The sequence below is a fragment of the Quercus suber genome, unplaced genomic scaffold (assembly GCF_002906115.3).
Source record: "Quercus suber isolate HL8 unplaced genomic scaffold, Cork oak 2.0 scaffold_140, whole genome shotgun sequence".
Classification (NCBI taxonomy): Eukaryota; Viridiplantae; Streptophyta; class Magnoliopsida; order Fagales; family Fagaceae; genus Quercus; species Quercus suber.
Genome location: NW_027069601.1, coordinates 1,238,608 through 1,258,251, shown reverse-complemented (window position 1 = coordinate 1,258,251; position 19,644 = coordinate 1,238,608). Strand labels below are relative to the sequence as shown.

At 32.5% G+C, this 19,644-nt stretch overlaps 1 protein-coding gene across 1 annotated transcript; it reads right to left on the bottom strand.

Moving 5' to 3' along the window:
- Positions 1-8,104: 8,104 nt before the first annotated feature.
- On the bottom strand, positions 8,105-9,845 carry LOC112024237 (non-classical arabinogalactan protein 31). The gene is made up of 2 exons (XM_024056880.2): positions 9,225-9,845; positions 8,105-8,604 (listed from the first exon to the last, which is right to left on the bottom strand). Exons 1-2 carry the CDS (start codon positions 9,730-9,732, stop codon positions 8,306-8,308), a joined length of 807 nt encoding a protein of 268 aa, XP_023912648.1. The 5' UTR covers positions 9,733-9,845; the 3' UTR covers positions 8,105-8,305.
- Positions 9,846-19,644: the final 9,799 nt, after the last annotated feature.

The following is a 19,644-nucleotide window of genomic DNA, read 5'->3' as shown; positions in this document are numbered from 1 at the left end:
CATTAAAATATTATTATTATTTTTTTGCTCCAAGCTACAGTGCACATCTATATATAGATGTGCACTTTAGCAATTTATCTATAATTTTTAACTTTGCCTCCACTGCTGCAAGGGTTTTTTTGTGTTTGTGGAGCTAAATTTTAACAATATAGCATTATAGTTACACTGCTGTGAATGCTCTTACAACTTATAAGAGCTGTCACAACATTTTTGCAATCACGAAGATTGCTGATTGAGGTAAATAGTTACTTTATTGTGCTTATTCCTAAGTCCCAAAACCCTTCATCATTTAATCATTATAAGCCGATCGGTTGATGTAATGTTGTTTATAAGGTCATCAGTAAATTGTTAGCGTTTAGATTGATGGAAATTCTGCATAAACATATCTCCCCCACCTAAGCTGCTTTTATTCTGGGAAGGTGGATTGCTGAAAACCATATTGTAGTTCAATAAATGCTATATAGTTTTAAAACAAGAAAAGTTAAGTTTGGGTTGATGGCTATCAAACTTGATTTCCAAAAAGTATATGATAGAGTCAATTGGAATTTCCTCCAAGTAGTACTCAAAACTTTTGTGTTTGATGAAAGATTGTGAAATTAATTTCACAATCTTTCATCAAACACAAAAGTGACTTTCAATGTGTGTCAACAGTGACTTTCAATGTGCTTATAAATGGGGGAAAGCCAAGTCAGTTTATACCTAAGATAGGGCTAAGGGCCTAAGGCAATAAGACCCTCTACCCCCTGCTTCATATTATGCCATGAAGCTCTCTCAAGAATCTTAGAGATACAACTTATAAAGAAGAATATTACTGGGGTTAAGGCAATGGTAGTACTTCTATTAAACATGTTATGTATTTATATGATATTGTTCTATTTTCAAAGACGAGTAGGTGGGAAGCTTCTGATATCAATGACTACTTAAAAAAAAAAATACTATAGTTGATCTGGACAACTGCTTAATAGTGCAAAATCAAGTGTTTTCTTCTCCAAACTCACCAACCAACTAACTTGTAAGGGTATAAAGAAAATTCTACAGGTGAAAAGTCTAAAACTAGATTTTGCTTACTTGGGGGATTTGTGGGCGCAATAAGGAGTATGCCTCAACTGAGTGGATCGGGGCAAAGAAAAAGAAGGAGTCGCCACCTAGTTTTATGGTCTAGAAACCATGAATATAACGCCCTTATGTGGAAGGATTGGTCTTACTACTAGAGCACGGGTTTAGAGTTTAGGTATAATTTTGGGAAGATGTTAGGTATCCAAAACCACCTGACCCATGGGTCGGCTTCTACTCATTGTGTCCTACTTCTTAATCCTACTAAAGGTCTATTCAACATTGCATCTTAAAACACACACACACACACTAGCATACATCTAAGCATACATGTCACGCCCCGAACCCAGCTATAAAGATAGGCACGTGACAACCACCACACGCTTATAAAGTAAGCACCGCACAAGTGTGCAAGGCCTTCTTAGCAACTAAAATTTATCCTCAAAAATTAAATCAAATAAATCCAAAATATCTCAACAATTTCTTTATGAATAGATCTCCAATAATTTAATAGGAACAAAATCCAAACCTCATGTACATAATGCCAATTGGCCAATAAATATAAAACTATTAGAAGACTATCCAATTCCAAAATCACTAAGCTTCTTTTCCTGCTCACAACACAACATCAAAACTTCCAAAACTTGCTATTTTTCACAATCTGAAACTGGAGGGGAAAAAGGGGGTGAGCTGACAACTCAATTAATAACCAAAATCCTAATAAGTTCTATCAAATAATAGATTTGTAAAGTAATAAGATGTAATATGAGTCTTCAAAAGTTATAATATACTATGGGTTTTCAAAAATAACTAAAGAAGATTTATAGTCTTAAAATAATAAGTTGCAAATAGATCACATACTTTAATCTTACAAATATATTATAGATGGTTTAGAAAGCAGTCAATTTTCCATCTATCAAAAGCTATAACTTACAATAGGTTACAAAAATACATAAGTAATTTTAATGACTCAAAATAGTTCAAATACTCAAACATTTCCAAAATCACATATGTAATTTTAAGGACTAAAAATAGTTCAAATATTCAAACGTAATTCATATTCTTAACAATCTTATGACTATGGTCACGCTATATTTCTGTGACTAGGCATCAGAGTACTAATAAATAACTCTCATTGACTGGGTATTAAAGTACCAATGAATAACCCCCACTGGCTGGGTTTTAGAATGAATTCGTAGTCAGATTGTCCATAATCATATATATGGAATCATAGTTTTAAACAAAAATATATCTTACTCAAGCATGTATATAAAAATCATATACTCAGTATTAAAATATATTTGTAATAATCCTTTACTTGAAATAAGTAATACAATAGAAATAAAAATTCTAACAATTATAAACAATTTTTAGTAGTTAAAAATACATTAATATAAGCAAAATAAAATCCAATTAGGATAAAATTACTTACCTCCAAAAACCATACCAAAAGGAATTTCTTCCTAACACTTCTTCTAAAATCATGTCACCCAATGAACTAATAATAATAATAATAATAATAATAATATTAGAAGGAAGCTGGCGTTGGCACGTTGCTTTGTCAAGGGGATTATTCTATGGATCTATATATATATATATATATATTTGCCACTGCCGCCTCTAGCTTCTTTATTATTATTATTATTGTTATTATTATTATTATTATTATAACTCCATCAATCCGGTACTATTCCTTTAAGAAAAATTATGCAGATTAGACCCATGCAGCCATGCCTAAAGAAAGTCTCACTGTTGGCCGAAATACTCACATAAAAAATAAAAATAAAATAAAAAATTTTAAATCCATATAAAATATAAATTTGACAAAGAATGCGATTTTTTTTAGGCTCTTACTTCAAATGTGCCGTCAATCTTTCACTACTTGAACAAACTCAAAAGTCCTCCTCCAAAATATCTAACATTATACTCTAACTTAATTAGCTTATATATAGCTAGGGTTTCAACCTAGTTTTCTAAAATTTCCCTCAGTAATATTAATTATAAAATTGATCCCACAAAAAATTTACTTAAATACCCTTCCTTTTATTTATTTATTTTTTTTTCATTTAGGTATTACAATACAACATGGCATTTCATCCTAAACTTAACATACATTTATCATGCTTATCAACCAACACAAGCCCTAGCATTCATCTATTATGCTTATCAACCAACACAACCATAGCATTCATCTCATATGGCATTATATCATGGTCAAGGTTAAACATGGGCATGGCAGCAAGCAACCACACACCATATCTAAGGTAAGAAACACATGAAAAATCAAGCAAACATGTTATTTGCGAATCTCATCCATGTTCATCATCCAAACAAAATCATATTCAAATCAATGCATGTTCATGTGAATTACATGTAGAATCTCAAAAAAAAAAAAAAAAAAAAAAAACCACACATTCTCTACAATTTCTCCCCCTTTTTGTAATGATTGACAAAGGATACAAGAATCTAGAAAACTTCACCCGGGAAACATAAAGATGATCAAGGAAGATCAAGGGGATACAAAGAAATCCATATAAATGTATGAATATAATGAAACAAGATGCTATGGATGACAAGATAAAAGAAAGATGCAAAACATGGGAAAAACAAATCTCTCAACAAGAAAAATGTTAAGCACATAAATCCCAAAACACACACATATACTAAACAAGTCTAACCAATTTTATATTTCAAAAACAAGTCAAGACTGTTTAGTGAGCATACATAAACACATGTAGAACCTTGTGATGGCCAAATCACATTGTACCTGTACATGTATGCAAGATTGCATAAGTGTATACATGTTATGATGATTTGAGATATGAGAAAATTACTTTAACTCACACACAATCATAACTGTTTAATGGGGACTATCACCTTCAAGGTACGTCATATAACTTTCACATCTCCTAGAATATACACTTGCAATCATATTTAAAACATTTTTTTTTTTTATCTTTTTGCTTTTTATTTTTCTTTGCATATTTTTCTTTTATTTAGCATATCATGCATAGGCATATAAGAGAAAGAAAAGAAATACTCACTGATAATTGACATTCCAATTTTGCTATGCTGAAGCACACAAATGTCATTGACATCACACTTTTGCTATGTTGAAGCATACAGATGTCTTTCATGATTGGCAGGCAACAATGGTGAGATGGTTATTTGTGCCTTTCTCTTAGGATTTTCAAGTCCTACCTGTCAAAAAGAGTTTTACGAGTGTTAAGTACAAGAGATAACGTAATCTTACTCATCACAAACAAGAGTCACAAATCTCACTTGCTCAATTGTGCATAGAGATGCTGATGACTTGCATAATTTGGCATAATTTATCACTTCTCAACTTTAAACTTTAGTCTAATTTTATTTATTTTTGTTGATTTTAGACTTCATTATTGTTATTTAAATTTTATTGCAGATTTGAAGGAAATAAAGATTTAACCAAATAAAAGAGACATGAAGCAGTTAGAGAGAGGCAGCTGAACACTAAAAAGAAAGAGGGCTGAAACAGAAAAAACGTTGGAGAAAAAGGCTGAAACAGAGCCATGTTTTGGGCTGAAAAGAGGAAGGTTTTTGGGCTGAAAAGTGGAACGTTTTTGGGCTTTTTTTTATCTTTTTGCTTTTTATTTTTATTTGCATATTTTTCTTTTATTTAGCATATCATGCATGGGCATATAAGAGAAAGAAAAGAAATACTCACTGATAATTGACATTCCAATTTTGCTATGCCGAAGCACACAAATGTCATTGACATCACACTTTTGCTATGTTGAAGCATACAGATGTTTTTCATGATTGGCAGGCAACAATGGTGAAATGGTTATTTGTGCCTTTCTCTTAGGATTTTCAAGTCCTACCTGTCAAAAAGAGTTTTACGAGTGTTAAGTACAAGAGATAACGTAATCTTACTCATCACAAATAAGAGTCACAAATCTCACTTGCTCAATTGTGCATAGAGATGCTCATCTAAGTTACAAGAGATACAAAGTTTAGAAAACTTTGTTTCAATGGTCATCCAAGGTACACAAGTACCAATGTACACAAACACATTGTTTTTGTATTTTTATGATTTTTCCTTTTTATTTTTATTTTGAAAACAAAACAAAATAAAAACTAAACAACCAAACAAAAATAGACAAACAACATGAAAGCATGAAAGAAAAATGTGCATGCATGAAAGCATGATAGAATGATGCAGGAAAGCACGGTTTCAAAAGTAGATAAGAAATCAAGCAAAGAGAGTCCTACTTTAGATGGAAAGAATTAAAGCAGAGGACAAACAAAAAAGACAATTAAGTCTTAGGCTCCTTTCTCACACACACAGCATGAGTCTTTGGCCGTAAAGATGAAAATGCGCGTGTCCTAGTATGTCTACTAAAGGACAAAGAAGAATTAAAATTCTCCTAAAATTGAGTTAAAAAGTTCAAAGCTTTTAATAACTCTCCAAACAACGGTGTAGGTCCTTGAGAGGAAACTTGTGACTGTTTGGACAATTGCTTTTGAGGATACAACTTAAAACAATTAGGACGAATGTGTCTAGAAACACCATAATGGTGACAAACATGATGTTTAACAAAGGATTTAGAATTAGCCAAAACAGATTTGGATTTCATACCTTTATCACATTTCTTAGATTGGGGCACAAAAACAGTCCCTGATCTAGAAGGTGTGGAAGAGGAGGTGCTAGAGGAAACAACATATCCTAAGCCAATCTTATCAGAACTAGGCTTTTAAGCACTCAATACCTCACCAAGCTTTGCACTAGACATCCTCTCTATTTAAGTTCTAGTTTGACTAAGCTCAACCTCAAGATTATTGATCTTCTCTTCTAATGAGGCGTTTTCCACAATAAAAGTCTCAACCAACCTTGTAGTCTCATCTACTTTGACTAACAGATCAGCTTTTTTAGTTTTTACTTCATTAAACTCTTTTCTACAAAGATGAGAAGTTTTTTCAGATTTTATGAATTCAGTGCATATCTTATCATAAGCTTCCTAAATGGTCATCTTTTTGAGTACTTTATCATCAGAAGAATCCTCACTGTTACTAGCACTCTCCCCAATCACCTTATCGGTTGAGACAACAAAGGCCATAACGTGACGAAATTCATCCATCTACTCATCAGAAGAGTCATTCTCAGTATCACTCTAAGTAGCAATCAACCCTTTATCTTTTGACTCTAGATCTACCCAATTACAAGTAAAGTGCGTTTTGTCAAAGGATTAGCCAATTACATAAAAGAATTACATATGTTCTTAACAAGTGAAACACATATGTCCTAACAAACCCAATTTGTTCATCAATAAACGATAATAATACAATATGTTTTGATAATAATATAATATGTGCTAGGGGTGTCCGTAGAAGAGAAAATGAAGGTAGACGTAGTGAGAAAGGGTAGACTATTTTAAGAACAAGATTACATACTCATTGGGAACTTGAAACCTCAACTATGACAAAAATTAAAAATTTAATTTTCAAATCTTGGCTCGCAATTTTTTAATAGAAAGTCTAGGATTAGTGTCCGTTTGGGAAGTTAGCTAAAATTAAAAAAATTTTGTTGAAAGTATTGTAGATAAAGGTAAAGTTAGTTAAAATAATGCAGTAAGACCCATAAATAGTACCAAAAAGTACAGTGAAACCCATAAACTAGTACAAAAATAAGGTGAATAGTAAAATAAGCTGGCAAAAATAATCAATGCCAAACGCACACTACTTAAATACATAGCAAGTGATAATTGATTGTTTTTCACTTAATACCAGTAGTGGACTTGAGTGGACAGGTGTGTTGATAGAAGAACTGATTTTTTTTAACTTCTATCCGAAACATGAATATTATTGCATAATCAATTCCATGAAAGAGTCGGAACATATATACTATGGCATAATCCAAAACTAAATATTTTCATATCAACTTCATTATGCCTTCCAAGACAGTTTCATAAACATCCTTGCATATATTCATAGGGGTTCAAAACTTGCATATTGTATAATCTCATATTCATTTTCATGCAGTTGATGCAAGGAAAATTCTTTAAAAATCTAATTAAAACATGAATATTATTTATTGCATATCTACAAGCTTATTCAATATTCATAATCATAGAGGAAGTAAAGGAAGTTGATAAAACTTGTACCTCATCATAACTCTGTCTTTTTAGAGCATCTCTAGCAAATTCTCTAAATTTTTGCACTATTTAAAGAATAAATAGGGATTTTTACTTTTTAGCTACCAACTTTTTCGAATACACTTTTTAATCTTCTATCTCATTTAAATATTATTTCTTCATTTATTTTTTATTTTTTTAATAACTACACGTCTTCTAAAAAAAATTTTACTCAATATCTGATTATTATAATAAAAAAAATATTTGAAGGATGAATAATAAAAGCTACAAATGTTCCCCATAGAGAAGCACTGCAGCAAACTCTACTCTAAAAAATTAAAGATAAAAAAGCTGTTAAAGTGAATTTTTGAAATGTTAAGGCCCTGTTTGGTTTGCCATTTTAAACAACATTTTTTAGTTTTTAAACAGCATTTCACGCATTTCAACACACTTTTTCACCCACACGTATTTCAAAAAACAATAAACAACAATTTTCAAACTATTTTACCAAACACCCCCTAATACTTTAAAGCTATTGGAGATGCTCTTCTCCAATGCTCTTATTGGGCGTCATTTCATTTGGCATCCTATGCCCACAGCCCACCCTCACTGGAGCAAAAATAGAGGATGGTGTCCTTTTTTCTTTTGGTTAACAGCGTATTTATATATTCGTTCCAACTTTCAAATTCGATCAAGGTTGTTCAAAAATCATCAACGGTCAAATTTGAGTAAGGCCCACAACTATTATGTTTATCATCAGACATACGTGACCCCTCAGGAATCCAATGGCCGACCCACTGAAGAGATCAGCATGCGCTGAGGTTCAAAGCTCTATGTACACTTCCCCGATAAAAGTGACATTCATGTCTGCCATTTGACTCACAAAATCATTTATGACCATTGCTTTTTACTGCAGATGTTCAGATTAAAACAGTTGCACAGACTCAAATGAATTTATTTATTACTAATATATAATAATCCTATTGATAAACATCATTTATTACAACTCAAGCAAGATCCCAAGCAAAATCACCAAAGTGCCAATACAACAATGTGGCCTAAATCATGGAACGGAAGCCTAGAAAGTGGTGGTAATAACGCAAATAAAGACATTAATTAATTAATACAAGCTGTGAAAATATTTAGAGTGGGCATTTGGGGTCAAAAGCAAAGGGTCCAACAGTGTAGAGAATGAATGGGAGTTTATCGGCCATATATGGCTTCTCAGGCCTTAGGCTGGCACCCTGGAGACCATAGTGAAGATCAGAGGGCTTGTTGCATGAGGCCAATGGTGATGAGACTATGAACACCTTGCACTTGTGAGCACCAAAGGAGGTGATGGTCTTGGGTGCAGTGATGAAGAAATAGCCGTTCTTATCAGTTTTAGCTGTTTGGATCACTGGGTACTTGGTGTTATTGCACTGAAACTTTACCACGGCACCTGCAAAAAATCAATGCCATAGTCAGAGATGACTCAGTACGTTTGGTCATAATATATATCTAGGGAAAGCGTGCTTAGCATGAAAGAAGTTAAAAATGGATAACAGCTACTTTAACTTTTGCGTTGCCATGACAATGCTGCTTTTTTATGATACAAACACTTTCTTTTTTCTCAAAATCAATTTAAATGAAAAATCTCTTTGGAAAGTTATAGACAAAACTATTTAGGTATATATTTTTAATTATATAACTTAATATGATTTTTAAATAATTTAATAAGTTATAAACTAAAATAGTTTTATGAATCACGGGATGTAGGAGAAATTTCTTCCAAACGGTATGGAAAAGAGCTTTCAGCTCTTTGTCTTTTTCTGGGGTAGCAAGTATTATACGATGCATGCTGAAAATCTTATCATTGACAATGGACGTCAAACAAAGCAACAAATTAATATTTTTAAACTGATTACTGCACAGTGGATGGACAAAAAGTTAAAATCAAAAAGAAATTTCAAAATGAAGTTTAAAATTTTTATTTAAAAAATAAACATATTGTTGGCCTAGGAAAGATGAAATTTCAAAATTGTACAAATACAATAAGCATGAGAAATTCGAAGAAAGTACCATCAATAGGTGAAGCACCCAAGAGGGTGTCAGCCCCAGCATACTTGCAGGACTTGCAATAAACAACACCTTGTACAGCTACAAAGCTCCTTGGGACAGGTGAACCTCTTGGTGGGTGATGAGGTGGGTAGTGATGAGGTGGGTAGCGAGGAGGGTGAGATGGGGGAAGAACTGGTGGGTGGCTAGGAGGAGCATGGTGAGGAGGTTCATGGTGAGCTGGTGGGTGAACTGGTGAGTGGCTTGGAGGGTGGCCGTGGTGGTGGTGGTGGTGGTGGTGAGCTGGTGCTTCACTTGGAGGGTGGCCATGGTGGTAAGTAGGTGGGTGTGCTGGTGCTTCACTTGGTGGGTGGCCATGGTGGTATGTAGGTGGGTAAACTGGAGCTGGAGTTGGTGGGTGAGGGTGGTGACTTGGGGGGTCTACTGGGATTGGTGAGGCAAACACAGTGAGGGTGGTGCTCACTAGGAGCATGAGTTGCACTAGCAACAATGCATTTGTAGCAAAACCCATGCTTAAAAGCCTTTTCCTAGCTCAGAACAGGCTAGATTGTGCTCGTGTGTGTGTGTGTGTGTGTGTGTGTGAGAGAGAGAGAGAGAGAGAGAGAGGGGGAGAGAGTGAATTGGTGTGGTTAGAAGGATGAAAGGAGGTATTTTTATAGGGGCTCAAGCCACGATTCTCTGCGGTTTTTGTTGATAAAATCTTGTTTTCTATAATGTGGTGGGGCAGGGGTATTAAGTGCAAAGAGAGATCAAAGGAAAAGATTTTGGGATTGAGTTAGTTTTGAAAGGCCAATCAGATTTTTTTTTTTCTTTTTTTGAAGAAAACTATTTGTTTATATTTTACTTATAACACAATTTATGTGGTAGACTACAAAAATGTGTAAAATATTTTATACTTTTACAAAAAATTTATAAGCGTTTAATTAATGTATGCCCTCAGAGCAAATATATCATTCATATGCTCTACCTAATTTACAATAAAAATTTTTTAAAATAATTTATCTAATTTACAATATTTTACTCATTAAACCTATAATTACCAAAATTATTTGGCTTGAACAAGTGTTAGGAAAGGTCACATGCATAAGAGGAAAAAATAGTCATATTTGGAATTTTGCACATTTTGCAAGGCAAATGTAGAAGTTTCCAAGGTCTTGGTAGAAGAACCCTTTTACTTTGATTTTAAAAATGATACTGTGATTATTTTATTTAAACTTGAGACTTTACCTTAGATATATATTGAGTTAAAAATTAAAATAGGTTTTATTTAAAAATAAATAATGAAACGCTACTTCTACACCTATGAGAGTTCGTTCATATGATAAGCTTCCTTTTTACCAAAATTATTTGGCTTGAACAAGTGTTAGGAAAGGTCACATGCATAAGAGGAAAAAATAGTCATATTTGGAATTTTGCACATTTTGCAAGGCAAATGTAGAAGTTTCCAAGGTCTTGGTAGAAGAACCCTTTTACTTTGATTTTAAAAATGATACTGTGATTATTTTATTTAAACTTGAGACTTTACCTTAGATATATATTGAGTTAAAAATTAAAATAGGTTTTATTTAAAAATAAATAATGAAACGCTACTTCTACACCTATGAGAGTTCGTTCATATGATAAGCTTCCTTTTGTCTTTTTTCTTTTTTCTTTTTTCTTTTTTTTCGTTATGCGAGTCTCTTACATGATCGCTTTCATGCCAGTGACTTATGAGGGCAATAGATATAAAAAAATTTCAACCATGACGGTGACATAATATATTTTTCATATTAAATGAAAAGTTATTTCTTATTACTTAAAATACAGGGTAAGCATTAACCCTACTTTTTTGATAAGCGTTAACCCTACTTAAAAAATAGAAAATAAAGCAAGGGGTTGAGATGAGGCAAATAAAAAAGAGAGGACGCTAAAACGACTAGGGCTTTGATAGATGAGAGAATATTGTACGTTACAAGAAAGTCAGTCCCTTTTCACTTTTTAGTTTTTACCCCCACCGCTGTAGTCTGCATTGATGATTGCCTTTATTTTAAAGTTTTTCTTTTTTAAAAACTGTACATCGAAAGAGTTCAAATTTCTCTCTCATATCAATGCCGGTAAAAGACGTGGAAGTCCGGACAAAATTTGGGCCGCACCGACGGATCTTAAAGGCTTCTTGCTCCATGAATCCTGATAAATTGTTGGAAAAGAAAGCAAATTACAAATTATTATTAATTATGATGGTGGTATAATTATTGAAAGAATGATAAAATAATAAATTTTGTTGATAGATTTATATATTTTTTTTATAAAAATGAAGTCAAAACATTTTTGTTATGATTTATTACACTCTAAGGACATTTGTTAACTTAATCCTCTAATTTTTTTTTTTTATAAAACTTTAAATTTTTAACTCAATTGTTTTCTTTATCATTTATACCTTCTTGCTTTTCAAGATGAACTTATTACTGTTGTAGAAGAATAGTAGAATCCAATTAGAGGATATATGGAGGAGAATTTTTTTTTTTTCCCTTCAAATAAATATCATAAAAGTATTTATTTAGTGACATAATGTCTATAATTAATATACAACTAGTTGTTTGTTTTCTTAAAAAAAAAAAAAAAAAAGACAGAAATTACATTTTCGTTCCTATATTTTCAGGCGATTCCTACTTTGATTTCTAAATTTTATTTTTACCACTTTTAGTCCCCAAAATCAAAAACTGTTTCATTTTAGTCTTTACCGTCATCTCACTCATGGAAAACAGCCTACGTGGCAAACGGAATGCACTGCTGGTACACTAAAAGCTGACATGACCATTAAAAAAATAATAATAAATGTTATTTGGCATTAAAAAATGCCACATCAACATCTAAATTTAAAAAACTAATTTATCAATTTTAACTAAATAAAAAAACTAAAAAAATAATTAAAAACCAAAAACCACATGAATCAAGATTTAAGTGTATCTTAAACAAGAATAACAAAAATACTGATCCAGATGTTTCTCAAAAAAAAAAAAAAAAACCCAAATTTAAATACAAGAACAACATTTTCCTTTTTAGTCTTTCATCCTCTCATTTTCATTAAATCCCACACAATCCCATCCTCTCTGTCTCTCTTTTCCTCTCTCCCTTGTCCTCTCAAATCCACACCCCACTTAAACATGAGAAAGAAGAAAGCAGCGAATTTGAGGTTGATTCCCTTTTGGTTGGTCTGAGGTTGATTTCGTTTGGATTTGATAGTGTCAAATCTGAGGTTGCAAGTGGTTTGGTTTTGGCTCTAAGGTTTGTGTTTGGTTTCTCTGAAAATAAGAAAATTTGGGTTTTGAGTTTTGTGTTTAGGGGCCGAAAATCTGGGTTTGGATTTAGTATTTAGGGGCCGAAAATATGGGTTTGGGTTTTGTGTTTCAACCAATCTGGGCTTGAATTCAAATTTTCTGGGTTTTAAATTTTATGTTCATCTTCTCTAAATCCATGGCTAAAAACCCATGGCCGAAACCCCATGGTTGAAGATCCATGGCCAAAACCCACCTTGCCTGAGATCTAATCTTCTCTCTCTCTAAACCCAGATGGTCACCATGGTTTGATCTGACTAGCTTATGATTGTGTTTTGGTGTATTTTATTGATGAGGATTGGCTTTGAGTTTTGGTATTTTGTTTTTGATCTAACCGTGTTTTGGGTTTTCTTTGTTTTATTTATTTATTTGATTAAGTGTTTTGGGTTTTTTTTAGTTGATTGTGTTTTTACTTGTTTGGATGATAACAAACTGCAAGAAAAGAGAAGAAACCTTGAATTTCTTATTTTCTAGGCAACCATGTTCTTGGGGGAAGAACATGAAGAACAGTTATTATTTAAATAATTAAATTTATTTTATTTTAAAATAAAATATTTTTAATATTTTTTAATTTTACCGTTTGCTACCTGTGCATTTTTTGTCTCTGATGTAACGGTAGGGACCAAAACGGGAAGCATTTTTTAGGATAGGGACTAAAAGCGGTAAAATAAAATCTAGGGACCAAAATGAGAATCGTCTGAAAATGTATGGACGAAAATGTGATTTTTGCGAAAAAAAAATAAAAAAAAATAAAAAAGTAGCATGTTCATGTGAAGTAAATTATATTTAATTTAAAAAGTTCTCACTATCATCATTAAAATTGAATGATAGAAGCAAATCTTGCAAAACCAAGTCTTTATATATATATATATATATATAGGCGTAAATGCATTTTTAGTCTCTACATTTTCATTTTACCACTTTTAGCCCCTAAACCAATTAACGTGTGTTATTTTCGTCATTTCCGTCAGTCAACAGATGGAAACATCTGAGGTAACTAACGGAGGAATTAAAATATTATTAAAAAATCCACATCAGATAAAATAATAATAAAATTTCTAACCTTCTTATTTTTTAAAAAAGAAAAGAAAAGAATTAAATTATTTTTTTTTTCTCTTTTTTTGGGAAGCACATGAAGAATCGAGAACATGTGTTCTTCCCTGTTAATCATGTTCTTCATTTTCTTCCCAACAAACCTTGCCCAGAAATTTAAAAAATCAATATTTTTTTTTTCTCTTTTCTTGTATTTCCTTAGCAACGAAACCTATAAAATTAGTCAGATTTACAAACACAAAGACATGCCCACAGATTTACAAAATACAAAAACATTCAACAATTACTCTATCATTCTTTCACATTCCCATTACAAACACAAAGACCTTATTCAAAATAACTTCAACAAACCCAAAGTCCTTACACACCTTAAACCAAATTTATAGACATAAGCAAACCCAAATAGCAAAAACCCAATCTAACCGTCTAGATCAAAGATAGAGAAAGGGGATAGATCTGAGTATGTTCAGATCAAGGAAAGAGAACTAGGATGACTATGGTTGACCATGGAGGCTCGGGTTGGAGGAGAGATGGTGAGGGAGAGAGAAAGAAAATTCTAGAGAAGATGAGGAAAAACGGTTGCGTACAACAACAATAACAACCGCTGCGTACAACAACTTATTCTTCTTCTCAAATGAAACTCCTTGAACCCTACATCATTCAATACCGATTCTGAGAAATTGAGGCAGTTCTTCTCCAAATTCGGCGAGATCGAGACCAGACCGATCAGATTTGACTCCACCACTGAGCTTTGCTGTCACTGGCCCTATGTCGTACCATCGCCAACAACCAATCACAGCATCTCTCTAACCCAGATTAAGCTGATCTCAGCCTCTTTCTATCTTAAACCCATCGCATTTGACTTCACAAACCTCACCACCAACGGCTTAGTCGTTTCAGGAATGGATTTAAAGAGAGAGCACACCTTCAATCAGCTCGTAGAGAGAGAGCTTGAGAGATTCCAATTGTTATTTTGGGTAAATTTAGGTTTGTAATGAGAATGTGAATGTGAAAGGACTATAAATTTAGCTTTGTAATGAGAATGAGAGATTCTAATTGCGTCTGTAAATTTGGATCAAGGTGTGTTAGGATTTTGGGTTTGTTGAAGGTGTTTTGAATCTTTGAATGTAGGAGGGACTAACGGGTTAGAAGTTAGAAGTTTTTGGGTTCTTCATGTTCTTCCAAAAAAAAAAAAAAAGAAAAAAGAAGAGAAGAAACAAAATTAATTTAATTCTTTTCTTTTCTTTTTAAAAAAAATAAGAAGGTTAGAAATTTTATTATTATTTTATTTCATGTGGCTTTTTTAATAATATTTTAATTCCTCCGTTAGTCACCTCAGATGTTTCCGTCTGTTGATTGACGAAAAAAACGAAAATAATACATGTTAATTGGTTTAGGGACTAAAAGTGGTAAAATGAAAATGTAGGAACTAAAATGGAAAAAAACTAAAATATAGGGACTAAAAGTGCATTTATGCCGTATATATATATATATAAAAGTGGGACAGAGGGAGTATATAAAATTAATTTTTTTAGGGTGTGTAGACAAGCTTTAGTGTAACTGGCCAATGACAACAGTTGTGTGCATGAGGATTCAACAATTTTCCTCATGGAGCTCAATTGGGTCAATAGGTGGTCAAGGTTTTGAGATTTGGTCGTTCAACCCTAAATCAAGGTGCATTTGGGGCTTCGGTAGATCTCACGATTTAGTAAAAGGATGGCCGGGTGTGTAACGTGGATGTGAGCAAGTTGGTTATGCCTATGGACACTTTGGATCACTGATTTAAGAAGTTTCAAAAGAAATTCAATCGTGATTCAGAGTACTTAAAAGCTTTTGCTTTTAAAATTCTTTTTCTCAATTTAAATTTCTCTCTTTGCTTATTTTAAATGTTATTTTGTTGGGGGCTATGATTTTGTTTGTAGTTAAAGATGGTAGGTTGAGCTTGAAGTTATTAAAATGTGTGTGATTTGAAAAATACTTAGCTACTCCCAAAGTAGAATAGTGAAATGATGTTCCTTTTTCTCACAGTCATTTCACTATAAATTTAATGAGTGTACCCCATTACGAATGTGAGAGGAGGGAGCACTATTAATCATGCTTCGGAAGTACCTAAAAATTACTTGTATGTTTTGGGCTTTTGTTTGAGAATATTTTTGGAGATTAAAATTATTTTTTCATTGGGATATGAGGAAAATGCTATAAAGAAAGAACTTATAAAGAATTTAAATATTTTTTGTCTTTATTTAAATTTTTTTAGTTTATGTAATTACTGAATTTTAGAAAATTATTTTAAATTATTTTAAGTTTTCAGGCCAGTTATTTTACAAGAGAAATTCTCCTTATCAAGGACTAACAATCTCTGCACCCCGGACAAATGAATTTCAAATATAGCAAAAGTACATGATATGTTTGGAGATTAAAATTATTTTTTCATTGGTATATGAGGAAAATGCTATAAAGACAGAACTTATAAAGAATTTAAATATTTTTTGTTTTTATTTAAATTTTTTTAGTTTATGTAATTATTGAATTTTAGAAGATTATTTTAAATTATTTTAAGTTTTCAAGCCAGTTATTTTACAAGAGAAATTCTCCTTATCAAGGACTAACAAACTCTGCACCCCAGGCAAATGAATTTCAAATATAGCAAAAGTACATGATAGATATTTGATTAGATTAATTAGTACAAGTTACAAGAATTACTTGGGAGAGTCAGTTACAACTTATAAGAGCTGTCACAACATTTTTGCAATCACGAAGATTGCTGATTGAGGTAAATAGTTACTTTATTGTGCTTATTCCTAAGTCCCAAAACCCTTCATCATTTAATCATTACAAGCCGATCGGTTGATGTAATGTTGTTTATAAGGTCATCAGTAAATTGTTAGCGTTTAGATTGATGGAAATTCTGCATAAACATATCTCCCCCACCTAAGCTGCTTTTATTCTGGGAAGGTGGATTGCTGAAAACCATATTGTAGTTCAATAAATGCTATATAGTTTTAAAACAAGAATAGTTAAGTTTGGGTTGATGGCTATCAAACTCGATTTCCAAAAAGTATATGATAGAGTCAATTGGAATTTCCTCCAAGTAGTACTCAAAACTTTTGTGTTTGATGAAAGATTGTGAAATTAATTTCACAATAAATGCTATATAGTTTTAAAACAAGAAAAGTTAAGTTTGGGTTGATGGCTATCAAACTTGATTTCCAAAAAGTATATGATAGAGTCAATTGGAATTTCCTCCAAGTAGTACTCAAAACTTTTGTGTTTGATGAAAGATTGTGAAATTAATTTCACAATCTTTCATCAAACACAAAAGTGACTTTCAATGTGTGTCAACAGTGACTTTCAATATGCTTATAAATGGGGGAAAGCCAAGGCAGTTTATACCTAAGATAGGGCTAAGGGCCTAAGGCAATAAGACCCTCTACCCCCTGCTTCATATTATGCCATGAACCTCTCTCAAGAATCTTAGAGATACAATTTATAAAGAAGAATATTACTGGGGTTAAGGCAATGGTAGTACTTCTATTAAACATGTTATGTATTTATATGATACTGTTCTATTTTCAAAGACGAGTAGGTGGGAAGCTTCTGATATCAATGACTACTTAAAAAAAAAAAAAAATACTATAATTGATCTGGACAACTGCTTAATAGTGCAAAATCAAGTGTTTTCTTCTCCAAACTCACCAACCAACTAACTTGTAAGGGTATAAAGAAAATTCTACAGGTGAAAAGTCTAAAACTAGATTTTGCTTACTTGGGGGATTTGTGGGCGCAATAGGGAGTATGCCTCAGCTGAGTGGACCGGGGCAAAGAAAAAGAAGGAGTCGCCACCTAGTTTTATGGTCTAGAAACCATGAATATAATGCCCTTATGTGGAAGGATTGGTCTTACTACTAGAGCATGGGTTTAGAGTTTAGGTATGATTTTGGGAAGATGTTAGGCATCCAAAACCACCGACCCATGGGTCGGCTTCTACTCATTGTGTCCTACTTCTTAATCCTACTAAAGGTCTATTCAACATTGCATCTTAAAACACACACACACACACTAGCATACATCTAAGCATACATATCACGCCCCGAACCCAGCTATAAAGATAGGCACGTGACAACCACCACAAGCTTATAAAGTAAGCACCGTACAAGTGTGCAAGGCCTTCTTAGCAACTAAAATTTATCCTCAAAAATTAAATCAAATAAATCCAAAATACCTCAACAATTTCTTTATGAATAGATCTCCAATAATTTAATAGGAACAAAATTCAAACCTCATGTACATAATGCCAATTGGCCAATAAATATAAAACTATTAGAAAACTATCCAATTCCAAAATCACTAAGCTTCTTTTCCTGCTCACAGCACAACATCAAAACTTCCAAAATTTGCTATTTTTCACAATCTGAAACTGGAGGGGAAAAAGGGGGTGAGCTGACAACTCAATTAATAACCAAAATCCTAATAAGTTCTATCAAATAATAGATCTGTAAAGTAATAAGATGTAATATGAGTCTTCAAAAGTTATAATATACTATGGGTTTTCAAAAATAACTAAAGAAGATTCATAGTCTTAAAATAATAAGTTGCAAATAGATCATATACTTTAATCTTACAAATATATCATAGATGGTTTAGAAAGCAGTCAATTAGGATAAAATTACTTACCTTCAAAAACCATACCAAAAGGAATTTCTCCCTAACACTTCTTCTAAAATCATATTACTTACCTTGGCGCGTTGCTTTGTCAAGGGGATTATTCTATGGATCTATATATATATATATATATATATTTGCCACTGCCGCCTCTAGCTTCTTTATTATTATTATTGTTGTTGTTATTATTATTATTATAACTCCATCAATCCGGTACTATTCCTTTAAGAAAAATTATGCAGATTAGACCCATGTAGCCATGCCTAAAGAAAGTTTCACTGTTGGCCGAAATACTCACATAAAAAATAAAAATAAAATAAAAAATTTTAAATCCATATAGAATCTAAATTTAACAAAGAATGCGATTTTTTTTAGGCTCTTACTTCAAGTGTGCCGTCAATCTTTCACTACTTGAACAAACTCAAAAGTCCTCCTCCAAAATATCTAACATTATACTCTAACTTAATTAGCTTATATATAGCTAGGATTTCAACCTAGTTTTCTAAAATTTCCCTCAGTAATATTAATTATAAAATTGATCCCACAAGAAATTTACTTAAATACCCTTCATTTTATTTATTTATTTATTTTCTTTTAGGTATTACAATACAACATGGCATTTCATCCTAAACTTAACATACATTTATCATGCTTATCAACCAACACAAGCCCTAGCATTCATCTCATATGGCATTATATCATGGTCAAGGTTAAACATGGGCATGGCAGCAAGCAACTACACACCATATCTAAGGTAAGAAACACATGAAAAATCAAGCAAACATGTTATTTGCGAATCTCATCCATGTTCATCATCCAAACAAAATCATATTCAAATCAATGCATGTTCATGTGAATGCATGTCTTACTTTATTTACCTCATTACATCACAGCACCCATGACATCAATGAATGGACATATGAATGCATGTTCATGGTATCAAAGTGAGAAACAAAGAGGAAACCCTAATTTAGCATGTTAGAGACAAACAAACACTAAACAAGGGAAAAGAGACTTAGAAAGCATAAAAAAGGGCCAAGCCAAGGCATATGATATTAGAGAAACAAAGAAACAGAAGCAGAAAAACTTGAATTAGGGCACGACTATGCGTGCGTATACATAGAATTGCGTATGCGGGCCAGTTGTATGCGTACGCATACTTCAAGCCTGCATATGCATGCGCACGTAGACACGCCCTAAACCTTAACCCAGCAACACAAAAACGCAGAAAAATGGAGCAGAATTTAAATCTAATAACCTAAGATACATAAGATCATAAAGCAAAGATAACCTAGGCTAAACAAACATGTTATAATATAAAGAAATAAAGGAAATAAGGAAAATAGAAAGATTAAAGCAAGACATGAAAAAGAAAAGCTTAGAACTTAATACCT